At 41.5% G+C, this 20602-nt stretch overlaps 1 protein-coding gene across 2 annotated transcripts in view; it reads left to right on the plus strand.

Annotated features, from left to right (window-relative positions):
* Positions 1-20602, plus strand: part of BRCC3 (BRCA1/BRCA2-containing complex subunit 3) — a 43823-nt gene that overhangs the window by 1411 nt on the left and 21810 nt on the right. Inside the window, exons 3-5 of one of the 2 annotated variants that reach the window (XM_070066866.1) lie at positions 150-204; positions 5374-5487; positions 8940-9033. In XM_070066866.1, coding sequence (XP_069922967.1) covers positions 150-204; positions 5374-5487; positions 8940-9033 — 263 coding nt within the window. Of the gene's footprint in view, positions 1-149; positions 205-5373; positions 5494-8939; positions 9034-20602 lie in introns of both variants that reach the window. The other variant, XM_002722205.5, reaches the window with a different exon arrangement.

Here is a 20602-nt window from a genome sequence, read left to right on the forward strand (position 1 = left end):
AAATGTCTGAGTACAGCTTTAGTACTAGTTCCCATGCCCTCATCTGCTAAGGTTCCATTGCAAAAAGTGTTAATCTTGTTATTTCACTTTAATTCCTTTTTAAATATTCAAATCCCCAGTCCCGTTTTTTTCTAATTTATCTCCAATAGGAGTGACTCCAAATTTGCCTGTACTGGAACAGAAATGCGCACAGTTGCTGAAAAGGTATGTGTGCTAAAATTTTATATGATGGGAACTTGGCAGCTTAGGAGGGATTTCTGTACTGTGATGATTTAACTTTGTGGTTCAGTCAAATCAGATGAAGGAATAAGAGCTATTTGGGTTTTTTTATTAGCAAATTATTGTTACTTGATCAGGTTGTGTAATAACTATCAATAGCACTCGCTTTCTTTCATTTCCTGTTTTCTGATTCTTCTCCCATCTTCCTTGAGATCATTGCTCACATTGCTGTTGTCTCTATCCTGAGCCCCTCTCTTAGTATACCTTGACTTTTCTTCTGTCTGTGCTCCCATTCTGCCTTTTCTGACATACTCTAGCCTTTATGGTCTGGTATAATGCTTCTCAGCCTACTGGTGGTATAGGACCAGTGATTTTTTTCTCTAATATGTCACAGATAAAATACTTTTGTAAAATACAATAAAAACGAATTACTTTCTCCCCTCCCACCAAACTATCTGACAAGAACTTCATCTACTTATTACCATTATGTATGAACTTCACCCCAACCACATTGCCTTCTTCCCTGTCACCTAAGAAGCACTATACTAGACTGTGAAAGGTTAGAGTATGCCAGAAAAACTTCTCAATCCGCTATCTTCTTATGATCACTGTTATATACTTCCTTTTATAATCAGATTTCTTGAAAGAATAAACCACTTTTGTTACTTCTTCCCTGTCCTCTCAAATCCACTGAGATCTGGCTTCAAACTCTACCTCTCAGGCCACTTCATTGCTACATCCAATGGGTGGTTTCTTGGTGTTTAACCTTTCTCCTTGCAACTCTGAACTTGCTTGGTTTTTTGTTTTGCAGTGTTTCCTGGACATCAACTGCTAAAATATATTCATTTTCAAGAATTCATACTCTCATCTTAACTTTTATGTCAGTTATACCATTTAAATTTGATATTAAACTTCCTGAGTTCAGTGACCTTATCTTTTTAGTGTTGGCAGAGTAATAGTTGTTTTATCTTTTTACTTCTGCCCTTTCAGTATACTAATATTTAAATTATGTCTGTTATTAGTAACATACAGTTTTTTAAAAAAAAATCCAGTCTGATAATCTTTAGTTTGTAGCATTTAGTCCAGTTACTCTTCATGTACTTATTGATATGGGTTATAATGCCATATTTTTGCTTTCTATTTGACCCACTTTTTTTTTTAATTTGGGGATTTTATTTTTTTTTAAAGATTTATTTTATTTATTTATTTTTAAAGATTTATTTTATTTGAAAGACAGAGTTACAGAGAAAGGTAGAGACAGAGAGAAAGATCTTCCATCCGCTGGTTCGCTCCCCAGATAGCTGCAACAGCCGGAGCTGCGCCAATCTGAAGCCAGGAGCCAGGAGCTTCTTCCAGGTCTCCCACGAGGGTGCAGGGGCCCAAGGACTTGGGCCATTTTCTACTGCTTTCCCAGGCCACAGCAGAGAGCTGGATCAGAATTGGAGCAGCCAGGACTAGAACCGGTGCCCACATGGGATGCCAGCACTTTAGGCCAGGGCTTTAACCCACTGTGCCACAGCACAGGCCCCAGACCCACTTTTTTGGTATTGATTTTTTGCCTTCTTTTGGTTTAATTAAGTATGTTATTTCGTCTTGACCCTCCATTAGTTATAACATTCATTGCTCTCCCTTTAATGGTTATCCTACATATTACAATATGCATTCTTGATCTGTGATTATGTTTACTACTTCCCCAATAATATGTATGTTACTTGATTTATAATAGGTCTATACCCTGATAAAGCTACCATACACTGAAAATATTGTAAGTTGAAAATGCATTAACTTACCAAATGTCATGCTTAGTTACATATTATACTGTAGAATATCACTTGATAATCTTCATGATGTATAGCTGACTGGAAGATGCAGATTGCTGTCACATATTTGTACATTGCTCACCCAGGAAAAGCTAAAAATTAAAAATTCAAGGTATAGTTTCTGTCAAATGCATATTGCTTTCACAACTATAATAAAGTCAAAAAATCACAAGGTAAACCATCATAAGCCAGGGACCATCTGTACTTGATCCTTGGAACATTTTAATTTTATTTATATACTTCTACCTTTTGGATTACCATTGTCTTTCATTTTAGTTCATAATTACCCTTTTTAGTGATTGCTCTTCCTTCCTCTAGTATTTCTGTGCTGGTGATGAATTCTCTCCACTTTTGTGGATCTGAAATGTCTTTATTTTACTTGCAATTTTGGAGGATATATTCCTTGAGTATAGCATTCTTGGTTGGAAGATACTTTCTTTTGGTACCCTAAAGTGTTTTCCCTTTCTCTTTTTCCTTTCATTATTTCTATTGGAAGATCATGCATCTTCTTTGCTTTTAATTTTTTTTAGTGTGTACTCTGTGCCTGCTAGACACTGTACTGATTACTGGGTATAAAAACAAACACAGCATAGTCCTTACCCTTAAGGTACTTACATTCTAGTAGGGGAGAAAATTATGTATAATAAATAGTAAACAACACAAGATGATATACCTTTTAGCAGAAATAACTGTTCATGGAAGAGAAGGTAATTATAGGATTATCAAGAAATTTAAAGGACATGAAAGAGTTTACAAGGTAAGGAAAAAAGATGTAGGAATTATCTTTTAGATAGAAAGGGCGGTGGCTGCAGAGGCACAGAGGCATGGAATGGGATCACATAGTGGATAGGGGAAAATGCTAAAACAAAGTCTTTTGAGATGCTATACAGGGTTACTACTGCTTTTTAACAGATAATCACTTGTACAACTCTTTACTTATGTATTTGAAAAACTTAAAGTTGTAAGCAGATTACAGAAAACATAAAAGTTTTGTTTATCTATATATAGAAAACAGTTAAAATCTTTGCTTGTCTGCTAATGAGAAATATGAGGTATCTTCAGAATGTTCAAGGAAAGCATATTCTGAAGACATTGTGCATAGAATTCAAATGTTTTGCACCCAAACCTATCTTTTAATTCAGTTTTCCATGAACCTTTTGATGTATCCTTGTATAATTTGAAGTATTAATATGAACTATGTATATAAATTTTTTTAGTAACCACAGTAAAAAGATTAAAAAAGTGAGAGAGAGAGAGATCTTCCATCCACTGGTTCATTCCCCAAATGGCCACAATGGCCAGAGCTGGGCCTATCCAAGGCCAAGAGCCAGGAGCTTCTTCTGGGTCTCCCATGTGGGTGCAAGCACTTAGACCATCTTCTGCTGCTTTCCCAGACCATAGCAGAGAGCTGGATCAGAAGTGGAGCAGCTGGGATTTGAACCAGCACCCATATTGGATGCCGGCACTGCTATGCCACAGTGTCAGCCCCTGAGATTAATTTTAAGAGTGTATTTTTTTAAAGTATGAAGGATTACTTTAATATATACTCCATGTTAATAAGTATTGAGATACTCTACATTGTTTTTTTTCTTTCTCGTTTGTGTTAAGTCTTTGAATTCCTGTTTCTATTTCATACTTGTGGCACATTTGAAATCAGAATTGCCACATTCCAAGGGCTTAGTAGACACGTGTGCCTAACGGCTGCTATGTTGCACAGTGTAGGTCTGTAGAATACTTCAAAAACCTCTTATTGGCTGGGGTGCTGTGGTGTAGTTGGTAAAGCTGCCACCTGCAGTGTTGTCATCCCATGTGGGTGCCAATTCTAGTCCTGGCTGCTCTACTTCCGATCTAGCTCTCTGCTATGGCCTAGGAAAGCAGTGGAAGATGGCCCAATTCCTTGAGCCCCTGTACCCATGTGGGAGACCCTGATTTCGGATTGACTCCACTCTGGCCATTGTGGCTATTTAGGGGATGAGCTAATGGGTGGAAGACTTTCTCTCTCTCTCTCTCTGTCTCTCTCCACCTCTGCCTCTCTGTAACTCTGCCTTGCAAATAAATAAATAAATCTTAAAAAAAACCTCTTGTCAGATTTCAGCCTCACAAAAACAAAGCAAAGCTAAACAAAACAAAAAATATTTCAGCCTTATCCATTCAACATCTGACAATGCCAGGCCCATCCTTTCCCCCTGAAAGCCTTGAACCATTTTATCATTCCAATTTTGCCTCCTCTTTCTCCATGGGCCCTTTGATTCTATGCCATCCTAAAGGTGTGCACCCTTCTTGATTCATGCCCAGACCTCTGTTCCCTCTCTCCACAGCTTTTTATCTACTCAATAAAAGCTTGACTCCCCACAGAATCTGTTTTAGCATAAGCTATAATCTCACCTGCCTCCTAAACTTTGCCATATTTTACATCCTCTCTTCCCAGATCAGCTCATCTGACACTGAGTTCATCTTCCTTCTTTCCCCTTTCTAAATTTAGATCTGCCTTCCATGGGTCACCTCATTTTAACCTTAAAACTTGAGAGTCATCTTTGATGATTTCCTGTTTTCTATCATCCATGGTTCATAAGCTATCAAAAGATTCTTCTTTCTTGATGAATCTGAAATCAGTTTTCTTTTTCTTAGCTGTTTCCTTAGTCTAGGACTTTATCATTACTTGTATCTAAAATAATTCCCATTCTTCCAGTTCATTCTGCAGATCATCTGATACCTTGTACATTCTCATCACAGTCTTCTTCCATTGTACCTCAAGCTCTGTATTTATGTCAGTTGCCCAACCTGTCTCTCAACCTCACTCATACCTTACTACTTTCATAGGTCATACACTCATGTTGCACCTGTAGAAAGAATCTAGCTATAGACAGAGAGACAGACAGCAATTGAGGACTAGATACACTAGGTTAGATCTTTTTTTTTTGTAACCTAAGTGATTCCTTTCCTCTGAGTTCTCAAAGCATTCATTTCCTACATTATTGTAGTGCAGCTTCATATATGTAATTTCATATGTTACTTGCTGTTCAATCATATCATTAGTACTTTTGAACAGTTGATGTTCCTTTTTGTGATATAATATCTTACACATGGTTGTAAATCAAATAATTATTAATTGGTCACTCAAAAAGAACTTCCTTGATCTAAACATTAGCTTTGTGGGTTTTGTTTCTTATATGTACTCCTGTGTGTTGAGGTTGGATGTCTTTTACTTGAAACATTCCATTATCCATGAGAAAACTGTCATCATCTAAAATGGAATCTTTAACCTGATATTGTAATATATGTGATTCTGTAATTGAATGGAGATGTGTAACCATTTTTGTGGCTTTTCCTTTAGGTTGACACTGTCAGAATTGTTCACATTCATTCTGTCATCATCTTGCGACGTTCTGATAAGAGGAAAGACCGAGTAGAAATTTCTCCAGAGCAGCTGTCTGCAGCGTCAACAGAGGCAGAGATATCCTTATTGGTCAATAAAAAGCTTTCACATGCTCTGGGCTTTGGGCTATAATGGTCTGCTTAGGTGGTTTCACAAATTTTCTGGTAACTGTTAACAGCTTTTAACCTTTACCCATTAGACCTAATTGTTTAGTCAGTCAGAATTCATATTTCTACTTTAAAATGAGAAATTTCTGACATTACTGCTCCTAAAAGCCAAAAGAGCTGGAGGCAAATAGTATACTCACCACCCTTTCCTGCTCCATTCCCCTCTCCATGCCTCTCCATTGCTCCCTATTGCTCCTTCCAGTTTTCTTCATATTTAGTTTCTAGGCCTCTCATGATCTTGGTCTCTATCCTTTGGAAAGATTCTTTTTGGAGACTTCCCCTCAAAAAATGCAGTGCTAAGAATTGAATATAGGGGCCGGTGCTGTGGTGTAGTGGGTAAAGCCACCGCCTGCAGTGCCAGCATCCCATATGGGTGCTGGTTCAAGTCCTGGATGCTCCACTTCTGATCCAGCTCTCTGCTGAGGCCTGGGAAAGCAGTGGAAGATGGCCCAAGTCCTTGGGCCCCTGCACCACGTGGGAGACCCAGAAGAAGCTCCTGGCTCCTGGCTTTGGATAGGCACAGCTCCAGCCGTTGTGGCCAGTTGGGGAGTGAACTAGCAGATGGAAGACCTCTCTCTCTCTCTCTCTCTCTCTGCCTCTGCCTTTCCTTCTCTCTCTGTGTAACTCTGACTTTCAAATAAGTAAAATCTTTAAAAAAAAAAAGAATATGACATTTCATGTAAAATATAATTGAAGAGTGATCAAAGAGGATATTTGCTTCCTATGATCTGGATGATATACCCTAGCTATAGCAAGTTAAATTTGCATCAGTGGCATTCTAGTCAGTTAGAAAGTCCTTTTTTAAAATTGATAGTATGCATTTGTAAGATAAGCTTTAAAATGTATAAAAAAGGCATGGAAAGTAAGTATTTCTCCTCAACTTCAGTGCCCAGTTCTACCAGTGACCCTCCCTTAGACATGACCAGGGTTAGCAGTTATTCATGTATCATTATGGATGAATTCAGTATATATAGAATCATCCATGACTATTTTCTTTTTTAAAAAAGCATTTAATACATAGGATAGGCCATACATATGGTATTCATCTTTTTTTTTTTAACTTAACCGTATATCTTTAGAATTGTCTACCTCATTATATAGAACTGTCTCATAGTGATACAAAGTATATAGTTCTGTGCTATTTTGTTAAACAAATTAATGTGAGTTGTGTGCCTGGACGGTGTTGAGTTCCTTGGGAATGGTTTCTTCCCCTGCTTGGATGTCCTTTCAAGTGTCACCTTGTTTATTTCCCATCGGCTTGGCCTTGTCATTTCTTTGTTTCAGGCAGGGAGATAAGTCTAGTCCCTCTTACTCTGTCTTGGCCAGAAGCAGAAAGTCCAGTCACTGGTATTTTTTTTTTTTTGACAGGCAGAGTGGACAGTGAGAGAGAGAGAGAGAAAGGTCTTCCTTTTGCCGCTGGTTCACCCTCCAATGGCCACCATGGCTGGTGCGCTGCGGCTGGTGCATTGCGCTGATCTGAAGGCAGGAGCCAGGTGCTTCTCCTGGTCTCCCATGGGGTGCAGGGCCCAAGCACTTGGGCCATCCTCCACTGCCCTCCCTGGCCACAGCAGAGAGCTGGCCTGGAAGAGGGGCAACCGGGACAGAATCCAGCGCCCCGACCGGGACTAGAACCCGGTGTGCTGGCACCGCAAGGCGGAGGATTAGCCTATTGAGCCACAGCACCGGCCCAAGTCACTGGTATTTTAAAAACAACTGCGAAAATAAAATTCTAGACCATTATTATATAAAGGATATTTATTATGTGGTTATATAGTATACCTTCAAACTAGAACTAGTGCATTCCCAAAATGGGGATGATGGCTGGAGGTACTATTGTATGTCATTAATTTTACCATGGCAGTTACCACTTATTAAGCACCTACTAGTTGCCAAGCACTATACTAAATGCCTTGTGTGGATTATCTCATTTATTCTTCACTGCAGCTGAGGAAATGGGCTAAGAGAAGTTAAATAGTTTGTCACATGGGTAGATACATGTGAAGTTAAATAATTTTTCTTAAAAATATATCTTTTAAGTATTTATTTATTTGAAAGTCAGAGTTACACAGAGAGAAGGAAAGGCAGAGACAGAGAGGTCTTCCATCTGCTGGTTCACTCCCCAACTGGCCGCAATGGCCAGAGCTGTGCCAATGCAAAGCCGGGAGCCAGGAGCCTCCTCTGGGTCTCCCATGTGGGTGCAGGGGCCCAAGGACTTGGGCCATCTTCTATTGCCTTCCCAGGCCATAGCAGAGAGCTGGATCAGAAATGGAGCAGCTGGGACTCAAACCGTTACCCATAAAGGATGCTGGACTGTAGAGGGCAGCTTTACCTGCTATGCCACAGCGCCAGCCCCTAAACTTTGTGTGTCTGTGTGGGTGCAAACTGTTGAAATCTTTACTTAGTATAGAGTTGATCTTTTGTATATAAAGATAATTAAGAATGAATCTTAAAGAAGAATGGGATGGGAGAGGGAATAGGAGGTGGGATGGTTTGGGGGTGGGAAGGTGGGTATGGGGGGAAGAACTGCTATAATCCAAAAGTTGTACTTACAAAATTTATATTCATTAAATGAAAACTTTCCATAAAAAAGTATCATTTCTCAGAATTAGTTTTATAAAAGAATTATTATGTTTTAAAGTAAGTAATTTGTAAGAAAACTAATCACATTTCCTAGGATAACAGCGGCAGTCTAGGAAGTGACAGCTTCTTAAATAGAAGATTCTCAATGTCGTAATGGAAGTGACTTTTGAAGATTCAGATGAGCTTTTCAGGTAGCACAGTTATGAGGATTTGAGTGATCAACCATTAGCCAAATTGGGTTAAGAGGATTTAAGTATGTACATTAATAGATGCCACAGTAAATAAAAAATCCTTGGGAGCCATCATTATAGTGCAGTGGTTCAAGTCACCACTTATGATGCTGGCATCCCATATTGGAGCACTGGCTTCACCTGGCTGCTCTACTTCCAATACAGCTTCCTGCTAATGTGCCTGGGAAAGCAGTGGCACAAGGCTCAAATACTTGTGCCTCTACCACCCACATCAGAGTGATGCCGGATGGAGTTCGAGGCTCTTGGCTTCAGCCTGGCCCAGACCTGACTGTTGCAGCCAGTTGAGAGAGTGAGCCACTGGATGGAAGACCTCTCTCTCCCTGTCTCCCTCTCTCTGTGTCATCTTGCCATTCAAATAAATAGTTAAAAATAAATCTTAAAAAACATCTTTGGCTTTAAATGGGAAGTATAGGAAATTCGGAGTATCACCTTTGTTAAATAGGTTTTATTTTAAACTTTAGGATGCTTTGTGAGTCTTTATTAGCATCAGAAATTTGTTTCTACCTTTTGAAAATCGCCTTGACAGACACACAGATTGGCTGAATTAACAGGTCGCCCCATGAGAGTTGTGGGATGGTATCATTCCCATCCTCATATAACTGTTTGGCCTTCGCATGTTGGTAAGTATTATGAATTTGCAATGCTTATTGGTTTCAGAAATGAGTATCATTTTTCCTGCTCTATTATGTAGGCTATGGTTATTTTAAACCAAAATTTCATTATCCTTAAATAGATGTCATTATTTTGATATATTTTTCCATAATTTGGAAGTAATGACTTATGCCATACTATCTTTCTTGTGGTACAATAAGTTAAGCCATTGCTTGATAGACCCATATCCTATATTGGAGTGCTTGTTTCAAGTCCTGGCTGCTCTGCTTCCCATCCAGCTCCCTGCTAATGCACAAGCTGGGAGGCAGCAGATGATGACTCAAATACTTGGGTCTCTGCCACCTACTTTGGTGACCCAGATGGAGTTCCTGGCTTTGGCCTGGCCAACCCCTGGCTGTTAAAAGCATTTGGAAAGTGAACCAGAGGGTAGAAGATCTTTCTTCCCTTTCAGTGTTTCTGTCTCTCTCCCTCTCTCTATCACTCTGCCTTTCAAATAAAAAATAAATAAGTGCAATAAAGGAGTAAGAGATAAAATTTCAGCATGCCATTTGGCATATATATTCAGAAAATGAAGACTAACGTCTGATAGTGGACTGATATTAAAAAAAAAAAAAACACTATAACTAAAATTTCTGGCTGCTAAGTACCAGTGCTATTCAGTATACTCCTATTTTGAAGACTCAAAAGTGTTAAGGAAATTTACAAAATTGATGTTTATAGTTTCTGTTTACACATAGCCTATCATAGCCATTAGGGTTCTCAATCTGCTTCCTTGCCCATATAAGTTGCTTTTTCTCTATCTTTACTTCTTTTTGAAAATTGTTATTTATTTTTTTCTCTACCTGCTACTTTAGAAAGAAGTAGAATAACTTTACTTGAGAGAGTGAATTAACATTCATGAGCACTTAACTATGTCGTAATGGTTTTCATAGCTCAGATAGGTTAAGTACATGGCCAAGCTGAGGTTAGAACCTAGGTCTGACTCCCAAATATGTGTTCTTTCCACCGTTAATTCTATTTCTGGTCATATGGGCTTGAGTTTATAGCAAATTCTATATTCATCTACACTGTGATATGAATAGCAAAATACCACCTTTGGGTATTGGTCCTCAAGGAATGGTACACTGTTCCAATTAAATACTTAAAGTAGGGGAGGTGACAGATTTGTTCTGTTTCTTTCTGATAGAAATTTACCCAACCTGCTGTAATGTTATAGTTGTAAGCCAGAGATATCTTTTATTTATTAACAAAAATTATAGTATTGCAAAAGCTATTTCAATTGAAAAGATAAAGTTTGAAGCTACAACTTAAAAACATTTTATTTGAGAAACAGACAAATGCTTGGGACCTGGGAACCCCATCTAGGTTTCCCACATAGGTGGCAGGGACCCAACCATTTGAGGCATCACAACTGCCTCCCAAGATGCTTTGTGCAGGAAGCTGGAGTTGAGCAGAGCCAGCACTTGAACCTGGGCACTCCCATATGGAATACGAGCATCTCAGTCACTGTCTTAACCACTGTGCCAAATACTCACCCCATGAAGCTATAAGTTTAAGTAACAATAATAAAGAAGTGGCTGGCGCCGCGGCTCAATAGGCTAATCCTCCACCTAGCAGCTCCGGCACACCGGGTTCTAGTCCCGGTCGGGGCACCGGATTCTGTCCCGGTTGCCCCTCTTCCAGTCCAGCTCTCTGCTGTGGCTCGGGAGGGCAGTGGAGGATGGCCCAAGTGCTTGGGCCCTGCACCCCATGGGAGACCAGGAGAAGCACCTGGCTCCTGCCATCGGATCAGCGCGATGCACCGGCCGCAGCGCGCCGGCCGTGGTGGCCATTGGAGGGTGAACCAGCGGCAAAAGGAAGACCTTTCTCTCTTTCTTTCTCACTATCCACTCTGCCTGTCAATAATAATAATAATAATAAAGAAGTTTTAAACCTTTTTTAAAAAAGATTTTTATTTATTTACTTGAGAGGTATAGTTACAGAGAGAGGGAGAGACAGAGAGGTCTTCCATCTGCTGGTGCACTCCCCAAATGGCTGGAACAGCTAGAGCTGGGCTCATCTGAAATCAGGAGCCTGGAGCTTCTTCTGGGTCTGTCACACGAGTGCAGGGGCCCAAGGCCTTGGGCCATCTTCCACTGCTTTCCCAGGCCACAGCAGTGAGCTGGATCAGAAGAGGAGCAACCAAAATATGAACTGGTGCCCATATGGGATGCTGGTGCCACAGACGGAGGCTTAGCCGATTACACCACAGCGCTGGCCCCAGAAGTTTTAAACTTTTATTTTGACAAAGTACACACTTAAAGTTGATAAAATAGTTAAGGAATACCTCAATCTTCTTCTTCCAAATTTGCCAAATGTTAACAATTTTGCAGCATTTGCTGTCATTCTTTCTACATATATAAATATATATATATATATTTATCTGAGTGTGTTTTCTCTCAAATATTAGAAAGTGAATTGAAGACCATTGGCTCCTAAATACTTTTTAAGCATGAATTTCCTGGACACAGATATTTTCTTGCATAGTCATAGTACATTTATCAAAATTGGGAAATTGATACTCTTATTTAAATTTTTAACCTTACTCAGATTCTTCAGTTGGCTCATTAATGTCCCAATAAAGGTGTTTTTTTTTTTTTTTTACAGGCAGAGTTAGACAGTGAGAGAGAGAGAAACAGAGAGAAAGGTCTTCCTTTTCCATTGGTTCACCCCCCAAATGGCTGCTACGGCTGGTGTACTGCACCAAGCTGAAGCCAGGAGCCAGGTGCTTCCTCCTGGTCTCCCATGCGGGTGCAGGGCCCAAGCACTTGGGCCATCCTCCACTGCCTTCCCTGGCCACAGCAGAGAGCTGGACTGGAAGAGGAGCAACTGGGCAGAATCCGGCGCCCCAACCGGGACTAGAACCTGGGGTGCCGGCGCTGCAGGTGGAGGATTAACCTAGTGAGCTGCGGCGCCAGCCCCAATAAAGGTGGTTTTTATAACTCAACATAGTCCTGTAAACCTTGGTATGCTTTGCATCACTGTCAGTACTCAGATTTCTTCCACGATAGTGCCATCAGCCACAAAGAACTAAATAAATTGCTTATGAAAGGAAGTTTGAATCACCACAGTCCTGAATAATTAGTCTATATAGTAGTAAGTTAGAATGAAAATGTTAGAAAGTTTTGTGGCAAAAAGAAACTTCCTAAGAGCTTAGGAAAAAAACCTCTTAACCGTCTCTGAAGTAGTCACCCCAAAAGCTTCAGAATCCAGAGAATAATTTAATTCCCCTCTCAAGAGAGAAGATCTGAGAAGTTTGCAATGCAGCAGTAACAGCAATTTAAATCTTTTTTTTTTTTTTTTTTGACAGGCAGAGTGGACAGTGAGAGAGAGAGGCAGAGAGAAAGGTCTTCCTTTTTCCGTTGGTTCACCCTCCAATGGCCACTGTGGCCGGCGCACCACGCTGATCCGAAGCCAGGAACCAGGTGCTTCTCCTGGTCTCCCATGCGGGTGCAGGGCCCAAGGACCTGGGCCATCCTCCACTGCCCTCCCGGGCCACAGCAGAGAGCTCGACAGGAAGAGGAGCGACCAGGACAGAATGCGGTGCCCCGACCGGGACTAGAACCCGGGGTGCCGGCGCCACAGGCAGAGGATTAGCCTAGTGAGCCGCGGCGCCGGCAAAGCAATTTAAATCCTGATAGAAAGATGAAATTAAAGTGTGGGGGAAAAATTATTAAAGAACCAAATGCAAATAATTCAGTGCAAAAGTGTAGGGATCGTACTTGGGGCAAATACCAGAACGTACAGTATAGAAAGTTAATCCTTGCTGAGGCTATACTACTTGCAGTCACTGTGAATCTAGAAAATGATAGATGCTCCCTGTAAAGCAGTAGAAATGGGTGGCATATTTCTACATGAGGTTGCTGAAGCAAGAGCCTTGAGTCTTTAACACTTGTGAGTAGAAGGCTGGAAACGACACATTTGTGTGAATCATTTGCTTGGCTGATGATCTAATGGTCTCTGCCCTTTCCCATCTGCTTCGCAAGCTCATTGCCGATAGGGCAACCATGCTTAGCTTAGAACCATGCTACTGTCTTGCTTGATGCCTTCATAAATGACAAGAATGTGTGGATCAACTGAAAGTGACTAGAGAATATATTCTGCATTCTGTCTTGCACCAGAGTGCCCCAGTAAGCTGGTCTTAGTGTCACAAGACTAAGACAAGGATGACAACTCTGATTTTTGTCCAAAAAGGGTTTTCTTGGCATGCTGTGTCTACTTCCACAGTCTCACAGCACTGGAAAACTAAAAAAGGCTCATTTGTGAGAACCGTTACGATACTTTGCAGAGATGTTCTCTTTTTCTGGTGGCTCTTCCTGGAAGCCGAAGGCCCTCTTTGTGACCTTAAAGTATAACCTTGTTTCTCACAGGCCTCAATAATTAGAGCATATGCATTTGTGGCTTGTGATCCCTGCTGATGGTCTCTCCCCTTGTAACCAGACACCTGAGGGATAGCTGTGTGCATAGAGAGGGGTGTATATGGAAAAAAGAGACACTTGAGCACATCTGGAATCTTTATATTTAACAGCCAGAAAGGAAAGGATGCACACAGGTAATGGAGACTGAGAAGGAACAGTAGAAAAATGTCAAAGACATTTGAGAAAGCATTTTAGTGAAATACTGGAGATGGAAAGAAGCCAGATAATAGGAAGTTGAGAAGTGAGTGTGATTTGTGTATGATGTTGGTGGAAGGAAGGAGAATTGCTTGATGTGAAAACAGGGTTTACAGTCCCGAAAAGGATGGGAGGTGCTAAACATGCAAGAGGGGGAGAGATCACTGTTAGGGCCAGAAAGGGGTTGGAATCCTTCCTCTTTGCAGGTTGGAGGGAGTCCAGAAGGGCCATATGAAGCAATGAAGTACTCTTAGGTGAAGTAGGAGGGTCAGAAACAAGGGGCTGGGCCATTTGTGATTAGACAAAGAGTGGAATAGGTTGAAATCACTGCCTTATGAAACAGGAGAAACAGTTAACCCTCTTCTCATTTTTAAAGTTTTGTTCTAAAATCTTTTCCAGCTTTCTTTAAGATGCAACATGGCTAAATTAAATAAGTACAAAAATGCACACAGACCATTTTCTATATTCCAGCCAGAGTTAGAATCACAGACAGCACAACATTAACGAACTGAATCACTGCCTTCATCGAGCTCCCATTTTAATTGGGGTGGGGAGAGTGGACAGAAATAAGTACATCACTGATTAGCAAAGATTTATTGAGAGCCCAGTATGCACTTGATACTATCTTAAGTAGTTGAGATACATAAGAGACAAAAGCATACAAGATCCCTTCCCTTGTGGAACTTACTTTGTAGTGGGGCAAGACAGACACCAGGCAAACTAAGTAACTGTAGAATATGTTAAAAGTAGGTTTATGAGGAAAAATATAAGGAGCAGGGAAAGAGAAAGAGACATAGGAATACTTTGGACTGGGAGTAGTGTTTACTGTTCTCTTAATTCACAATCATTGTAACAAGGGGTTTTCAAAATATCCTGGAAATGCTTATTACAAAATTACTGCATGGAATTCCAAAATTTTTTTCACTAAAGTATGGTTATCTCTTTTTTTTTTAAGATTTATTTATTTATTTGAAAGAGTTACACAGAGAGGAGAGGCAGAAAGAGAGAGAGAGAGAGAGAGGTCCTCCATCAGATGGTTCACTCCCCAACTGGCTGCAACGGCCAGAGCTGTACCGATCTGAAGCCAGGAGCCAGGAGTTTCCTCCAGGTCTCCCGCACAGGTGCAGGGGTCCAAGGACTAGGGCCATCTTCTACTGCTTTCCAGGCCATGGCAGAGAACTGGATTGGAAATGGAGCAGCCAGGTCTGGAACCGGCGCCCATATAGGATGCCAGTGCTTCAGGCCAGGGCATTAGCCTGCTGCGCCACAGCGCCAGCCCGAGTATGGTTATCTTTAATTCCATTTTCTATGGGCTCTTTGGAGTATCCTTGTATACAATTATGGGGTAAGTGTGAAGAAAAGGCAGACGATGTTGGTCAAAGAGTGCAAAGTCCCAGTTAGGAAGAGTAAGTGCTGAAGATCTATTATACATCACAGTGACCCTAGTTAGTGACAATATATTGTATGTTATAAAATTGGTGTTTACATTTTACATGGAATGATTAAGTCACACAGAGATCAACATTTAAACAAATACCTGAAGGAAGTGAGAATGTTGACCACACAAAAATCTGGAGGCCAATATAGCTAGAGAGTGATAGGATGTGAGGTCAGAGATTTAATGGGGCACTGAAAGATTGGTAGGCCCTTGTAGACTCCTGTAGATTCTAATTTTTGCTGTGAGATCAGCCATTGGAAGATTTTCAGCAGAAGCATGACACAATCTCTTTTAAATTTCCGAAGGATCACTGTGTGTTAAGTTAGAACAGACTGGGATGGCAAAGGTGGAAGTGTGGAGACTGACCAGATAGGAGATATAGTCACCCAAGAGAGAAGTGATTGTGTTTTTACTGGATCCTGGTGGTAGCTGGGGAGGAGGTGGTAGAAGTTTTGCTACTGAGTAAGATGGGGAAACCTTGCAGGTGCTGGTGGTGGTAGTATGTTTTGAGGGATAAATCAAATTTTGGGGTTTAGATGTATTGAATTTGAAACATCTGTTAGGTCACTGATACTGACATAGACTGGCATTCTGGTGTAGCAGGTTAAGCTGATTCCTATGATGCCAACATCTCATATGGGTGCTGGTTCATGTCCTGACTGCTCCACTTCCGATCCTGCTCCATGCTAGTGGCCTGGGAAAGCAGCAGAGGATGGCCAAGTGCTTGGGCCCCTCCTGGCAGAATCTCCTGGCTGCCTGGCCCAGCCCTGGCCTTTGTAGCCATTTGGAGAGTGAGCCAGCAGGTGGAACATTTCTCTCTCTCACTCCCTCTATAACTATTTCAAATAAATTTTTAAACACTTTAAAAAATAAGAAGGCTTTCACTGTAGAAAGCAGTACATAATTTGCATTCTAGCTCAAGTTTCTTATCTCCTTGTGAATAACTAACATAGAACTGCAGCTTTGAATACCATTGTTGTAAGACAACCAAGTTAAACTACTAGGTAGACCATCGGGGTAAATGTCTGGGACTAGAGTTTGTTGGGCAGGAGTTGGGAAGTGAAGCAATGGAATTAGATGAAATTCCCCAGGGAGTAAGAGTAAGTAAACCAGAGAAAGGACTCAGGAGTGGGCCTTGGAAAGACTCATCAACTGAGAGAGCAGATAGATTGAAGATCAAGAATAGATCCATTGACCTTGAGAAAAGCAGTTTGGGTGGCATAGTAGTGATAGCAATTTTCAATGATTGTGTATGAAATCGAAGGGAACTAATACTTTTTTTTAAGATTTTATTTGTTTACTTGAAAGTCAGAGTTACAGAGAGGCAGAGGCAGAGAGAGAGAGGTCTTCCACCCGCTGGTTCACTCCCCAGATGGCCGAAACGGCCGGAGTTGCGCCGGTCCAAAGCCAGGAGCCAGGAGCTTCCTCTGGGTCTCCCGCGAGGGTGCAGGGACCCAAGGACTTGGGCCATCTTCCACTGCTTTTCCAGGCCATGGCAGAGAGCTGGATTGGAAGTGGAGCAGCTAGAACTGGAACTGGTGCCCATATGGGATGCCGGCACTGCAGGCAACGGCTCTACCCACTGTGCCATACCGCCGGCCCCAGGAACTAATACTTAGGGAGTACTTTTTGATGTGTTGGGCATCACATCAAATTAAGTTCTGCTAAAAATTCTTGCAATTTTTAAAATACAAAGCCCTGTGAGAGAAGGAATAAGTTTATCTTCATTTAACTGATAAGGAATTAGATTTGGAGCTATTAAGAATTTTACCAGGGGCAAGTATTTGGCTGAGTGCTTGGGACTCACATCACACTTGGAATGCCTGGCTCAAGTCTTGGTAGCTCCACTTCAGATCCAGTTTTCTGGCAATATGCACCCTGGGAGGAAGCAGAAGATGACTCAAGTGTTTGTGTCCTTGCCACCAACATGGGAGACCTGAATGGAGTTCTCAGTTCCTGGGTTGATCATGGCCCAGCCCTGGCTGTTGTGGGCATTTGGGCAGTAAACCAATGGATGGGGCAGTAAACCAATGGATGGAAGATCGAGCTTGCTCTCTCTCCCTCTCTTTCTCTCCTTGCCTTTCTCTCTGATTTTTTTCTGCCTTTTAAATAAGTGAAAATAAATAAAGATTTTAAAAATATTTTAAAAATAATTTTTACCAAGATTGTGTAGCAGCAATAGTTTCAGCCAATTTCTTCCTTTTATATTTGCTGTTGGGTGCTGTTTGCTGTCATTCATTATTTGAGAAGACATTGCAAATCAAAAAGGTATATCTGCAAAGAGGCCCTAAGAATGAATTGTGAACTAAGTGAACATAAATCACTGGACCAATCTGTGCTCTTCAGTGTTTGATTTTGACATATGATCTTTTATATTCTTCATAAATAATGGTTTCAAGACTTAAAATTTAGCTTTACTTTTTGTTATGTAACCTTTTAATAATTTCAAATATTATTTGGTACTTGTTTATTATCTCCTTTTCAAAAGCTGAGTAATGATATAGTGCAAAGTAGGGACCATCCAGCCTGTGGATCATATAAGGCCTATAAAATCATTTGGTCTGGCCCTGCCAAGGCAACTGCAGGTGGGACTCAATTCAGTAAACCTATAGCAGGCTAATTTTTAAGTTGATCATTTTGTATGGCCCATGAATGATGTTCTAAATATCCAAATGACCCCACCTCTGATATAGTGGAATTTTATTTTTCATCTCTGAGATGTTTAATTATACCACAATAACTTCTGTAAACTGATTTCCCCTGAGAGTTTCCTCCATAATAGTTTTCCGCTTCCATTCTTTAGAAGCAAATCTGATTATTCACTTTACTAGAAGTTGTCCATAGAAAGGCTTTTCTGATGACTTTTTTTTTACCTCATTCCAAAGTCTTTCTCTCTGAGTCCTCATGGATGCCAGAATCACAACTACTTCACTTCCAGTTCCCTGCTAATGCACCTGGCCATTTGGGGGATGAACCAGTGAATGGAAGATTCTGTCTCTCCTTCTCTCTCTGTAACTCTGCCTTTCAAATAAATAAATCTTTATTTATTTATCTGTGTATTTGTTTAATTTATTTCAGAGACAGACAGAGCTCCCATCCTCCAGTTTAGTTCTCAGATGCCCGCAGCAGCTAGGGTTGGGCCAGGCAAAGCCATAAGCCTGGATCTCCATCTCTGTCTCCCACATGATTCACATGATCCCAAGTACTGGAGCTATCACTTGTGCATCCCCAAGTCTACATTAGCAGGAAGCTAGAATCAGGAGCTAGGACTCAAACCCTGGCAGCCAGTATGGGATGTGATTGTGCCAAGCAGCACCTCAACCAAACACCCGCTCCAGCATTTATACTTTGTTATATTGTCTGTAGATTAAATCCCTGTAAAATCTGAATTCTGAGGACTATATGTCACCATTATCTTTTTTTTTTTTTTTTTTTTTTTGACAGGCAGAGTGGACAGTGAGAGAGAGAGACAGACAGAAAGGTCTTCCTTTACCTGTTGGTTCACCCTCTAGTGGCCGCTGCAGCTGGCGTACCACGCTGATCCGATGGCAGGAGCCAGGTACTTCTCCTGGTCTCCCATGGGGTGCAGGGCCCAAGGACTTGGCCCATCCTCCACTGCATTCCTGGCCACAGCAGAGAGCTGGCCTGGAAGAGGGGCAACAGGGACTAGAACCTGGTGTGCCGGCACCACTGGCGGAGGATTAGCCTATTGAGCCACAGCGCCGGCCTATCTTTTTATTTAGTAGAAATTTTTGGAGTTATTTTATTTTTTACATGTTTATGTATTTGAAAAGCAGAGAAAGAGGGAGAGAGTGAGCTGCCATCTGGTGGGTCATTTCCCAAATGCCAATAACAGCTCTGGCTGGGCCAGGCTGAAGCCAGGAGCTTGGAACTCCATTCAGGTCTCCTGTGTGAGTGGCATGGGCCCCAATACTTGAGCCATCTTCCACTGCCTTTCTGAGTACACGTTAGCAGCAAGCTGCATTGCAAACAGAGTAGCCAGGACTAAAGTATAAGATATGGGTGTTTCGTGGCCAGCATTTGAAGTGCTGGCATACCATATAGGCGCTGGTTCGAGTCCCAGATGCTCCACTTCCAATCCAGCTCTCTACCATGGCCTGGGAAAGCATTAGAAGGTGGTCCAATTCCTTGGGCCCCTGCACCACGTGGGAGACCCAGAGGAAACTCCTGGCTCCTGGCTTTGGATCAGCACAGCTCCGGCCATTGTGACCATCTGGGGAGTGAACCAGCGGGTGGAAGACCTCTCTCTCTCTGTCTCTGCTTCTCTGTAACTCTGCCTTTCAAATAAATAAATAAAATCTTTTAAAAGAAAATGTGGGTGTCTCAAGCGGCAGCTTAATCCGTTGTGCAACAATGCCTGCCCCTTATGTTTATATTTTAAAATGATACATAGGGGCCACTACTGTGGCATAGTAGGTTAAGCATCTGCCTGCAATGCTGGCATCCCATATGGGCACTGGTTCAAGACCTGGCTGCTCCACTTCCAATCCAGCTCTCTGCTATGGCCTGGGAGAGCAGTGGAAGATGGCCCTAGTGCTTGGACCCCTGCACCCAAGTGGGAGACCTGGAAGAAGCTCCTGGCTCCTGGCTTTGGATCAGCCCAGCTCAGGCTGTTGCAGCCATTGGGGGAGTGAACCAGCAGACGGAAGACCTTTCTCTGTCTCTCCCTCTCTCTGTGACTCTGCCTCTCAAATACTCAAATAAATCTTTAAAAAAATTTATTGAGACTTTTTTTTTTTATGTACCCTATAATCTATCCTGAGAATGTTCCATGTTCCAAGTGTCGTTGAGAAGAATGTGTATTTTGTGGCTGTTACATGGAATATTCTGTAGCTCTCCATTAGGCTCAGTTGATCTAGGGTTCTGCTTAACTCTGTTGTTTATTGATTTTCTGTCTGGATGAAATGTCCATTGCTGAAAATGAGGTGTTAAAATCACCCACAAATATTGTATTGAAGTTTACTTCTTTTTAATCCATTAATATTTGCTTTATATATTTGGGTATGCATGTATTATAACTGTAATTTCCTCTTGCTGAGTTGACCCTTTTTGATTATATAATGAGCTTCCTTGTCTCTTTTTACTTCTTTTTATTTACTTTATTTTCTTCTGCTTTTTTTTAAAGATTTATTTATTTGAAAGGCAGAGTTACAGAAAGAGAGAGGGAGAAAGAGAGAGAGAGAGAGAGAATTTCCATCCACTGGTTCACTCCCCATATGGCCACAACAGCCAGGGCTAGGCCAAGCCAAAGCAGGAGCCAGGAGCTTCATCTGGGTCTCCCACATGGGTCCAGTGGCCCAAGCACTTGGGCCATCTACTGCTGCTTTCCCAGGTGCATTAGCAGAGAGCTTGCTTGGAAGGGGAGCAGCTGGGACTCAAACCTGCACCCATGTGGGATGCTGGCATTGCAGGTGGCAGCTTTACCTTCTGTGCCACAATGCCAGCCCCTTCATTTTCTTGTTATCT

This window comes from Oryctolagus cuniculus, chromosome X (assembly GCF_964237555.1).
Source record: "Oryctolagus cuniculus chromosome X, mOryCun1.1, whole genome shotgun sequence".
NCBI classification, from domain to species: domain Eukaryota; kingdom Metazoa; phylum Chordata; class Mammalia; order Lagomorpha; family Leporidae; genus Oryctolagus; species Oryctolagus cuniculus.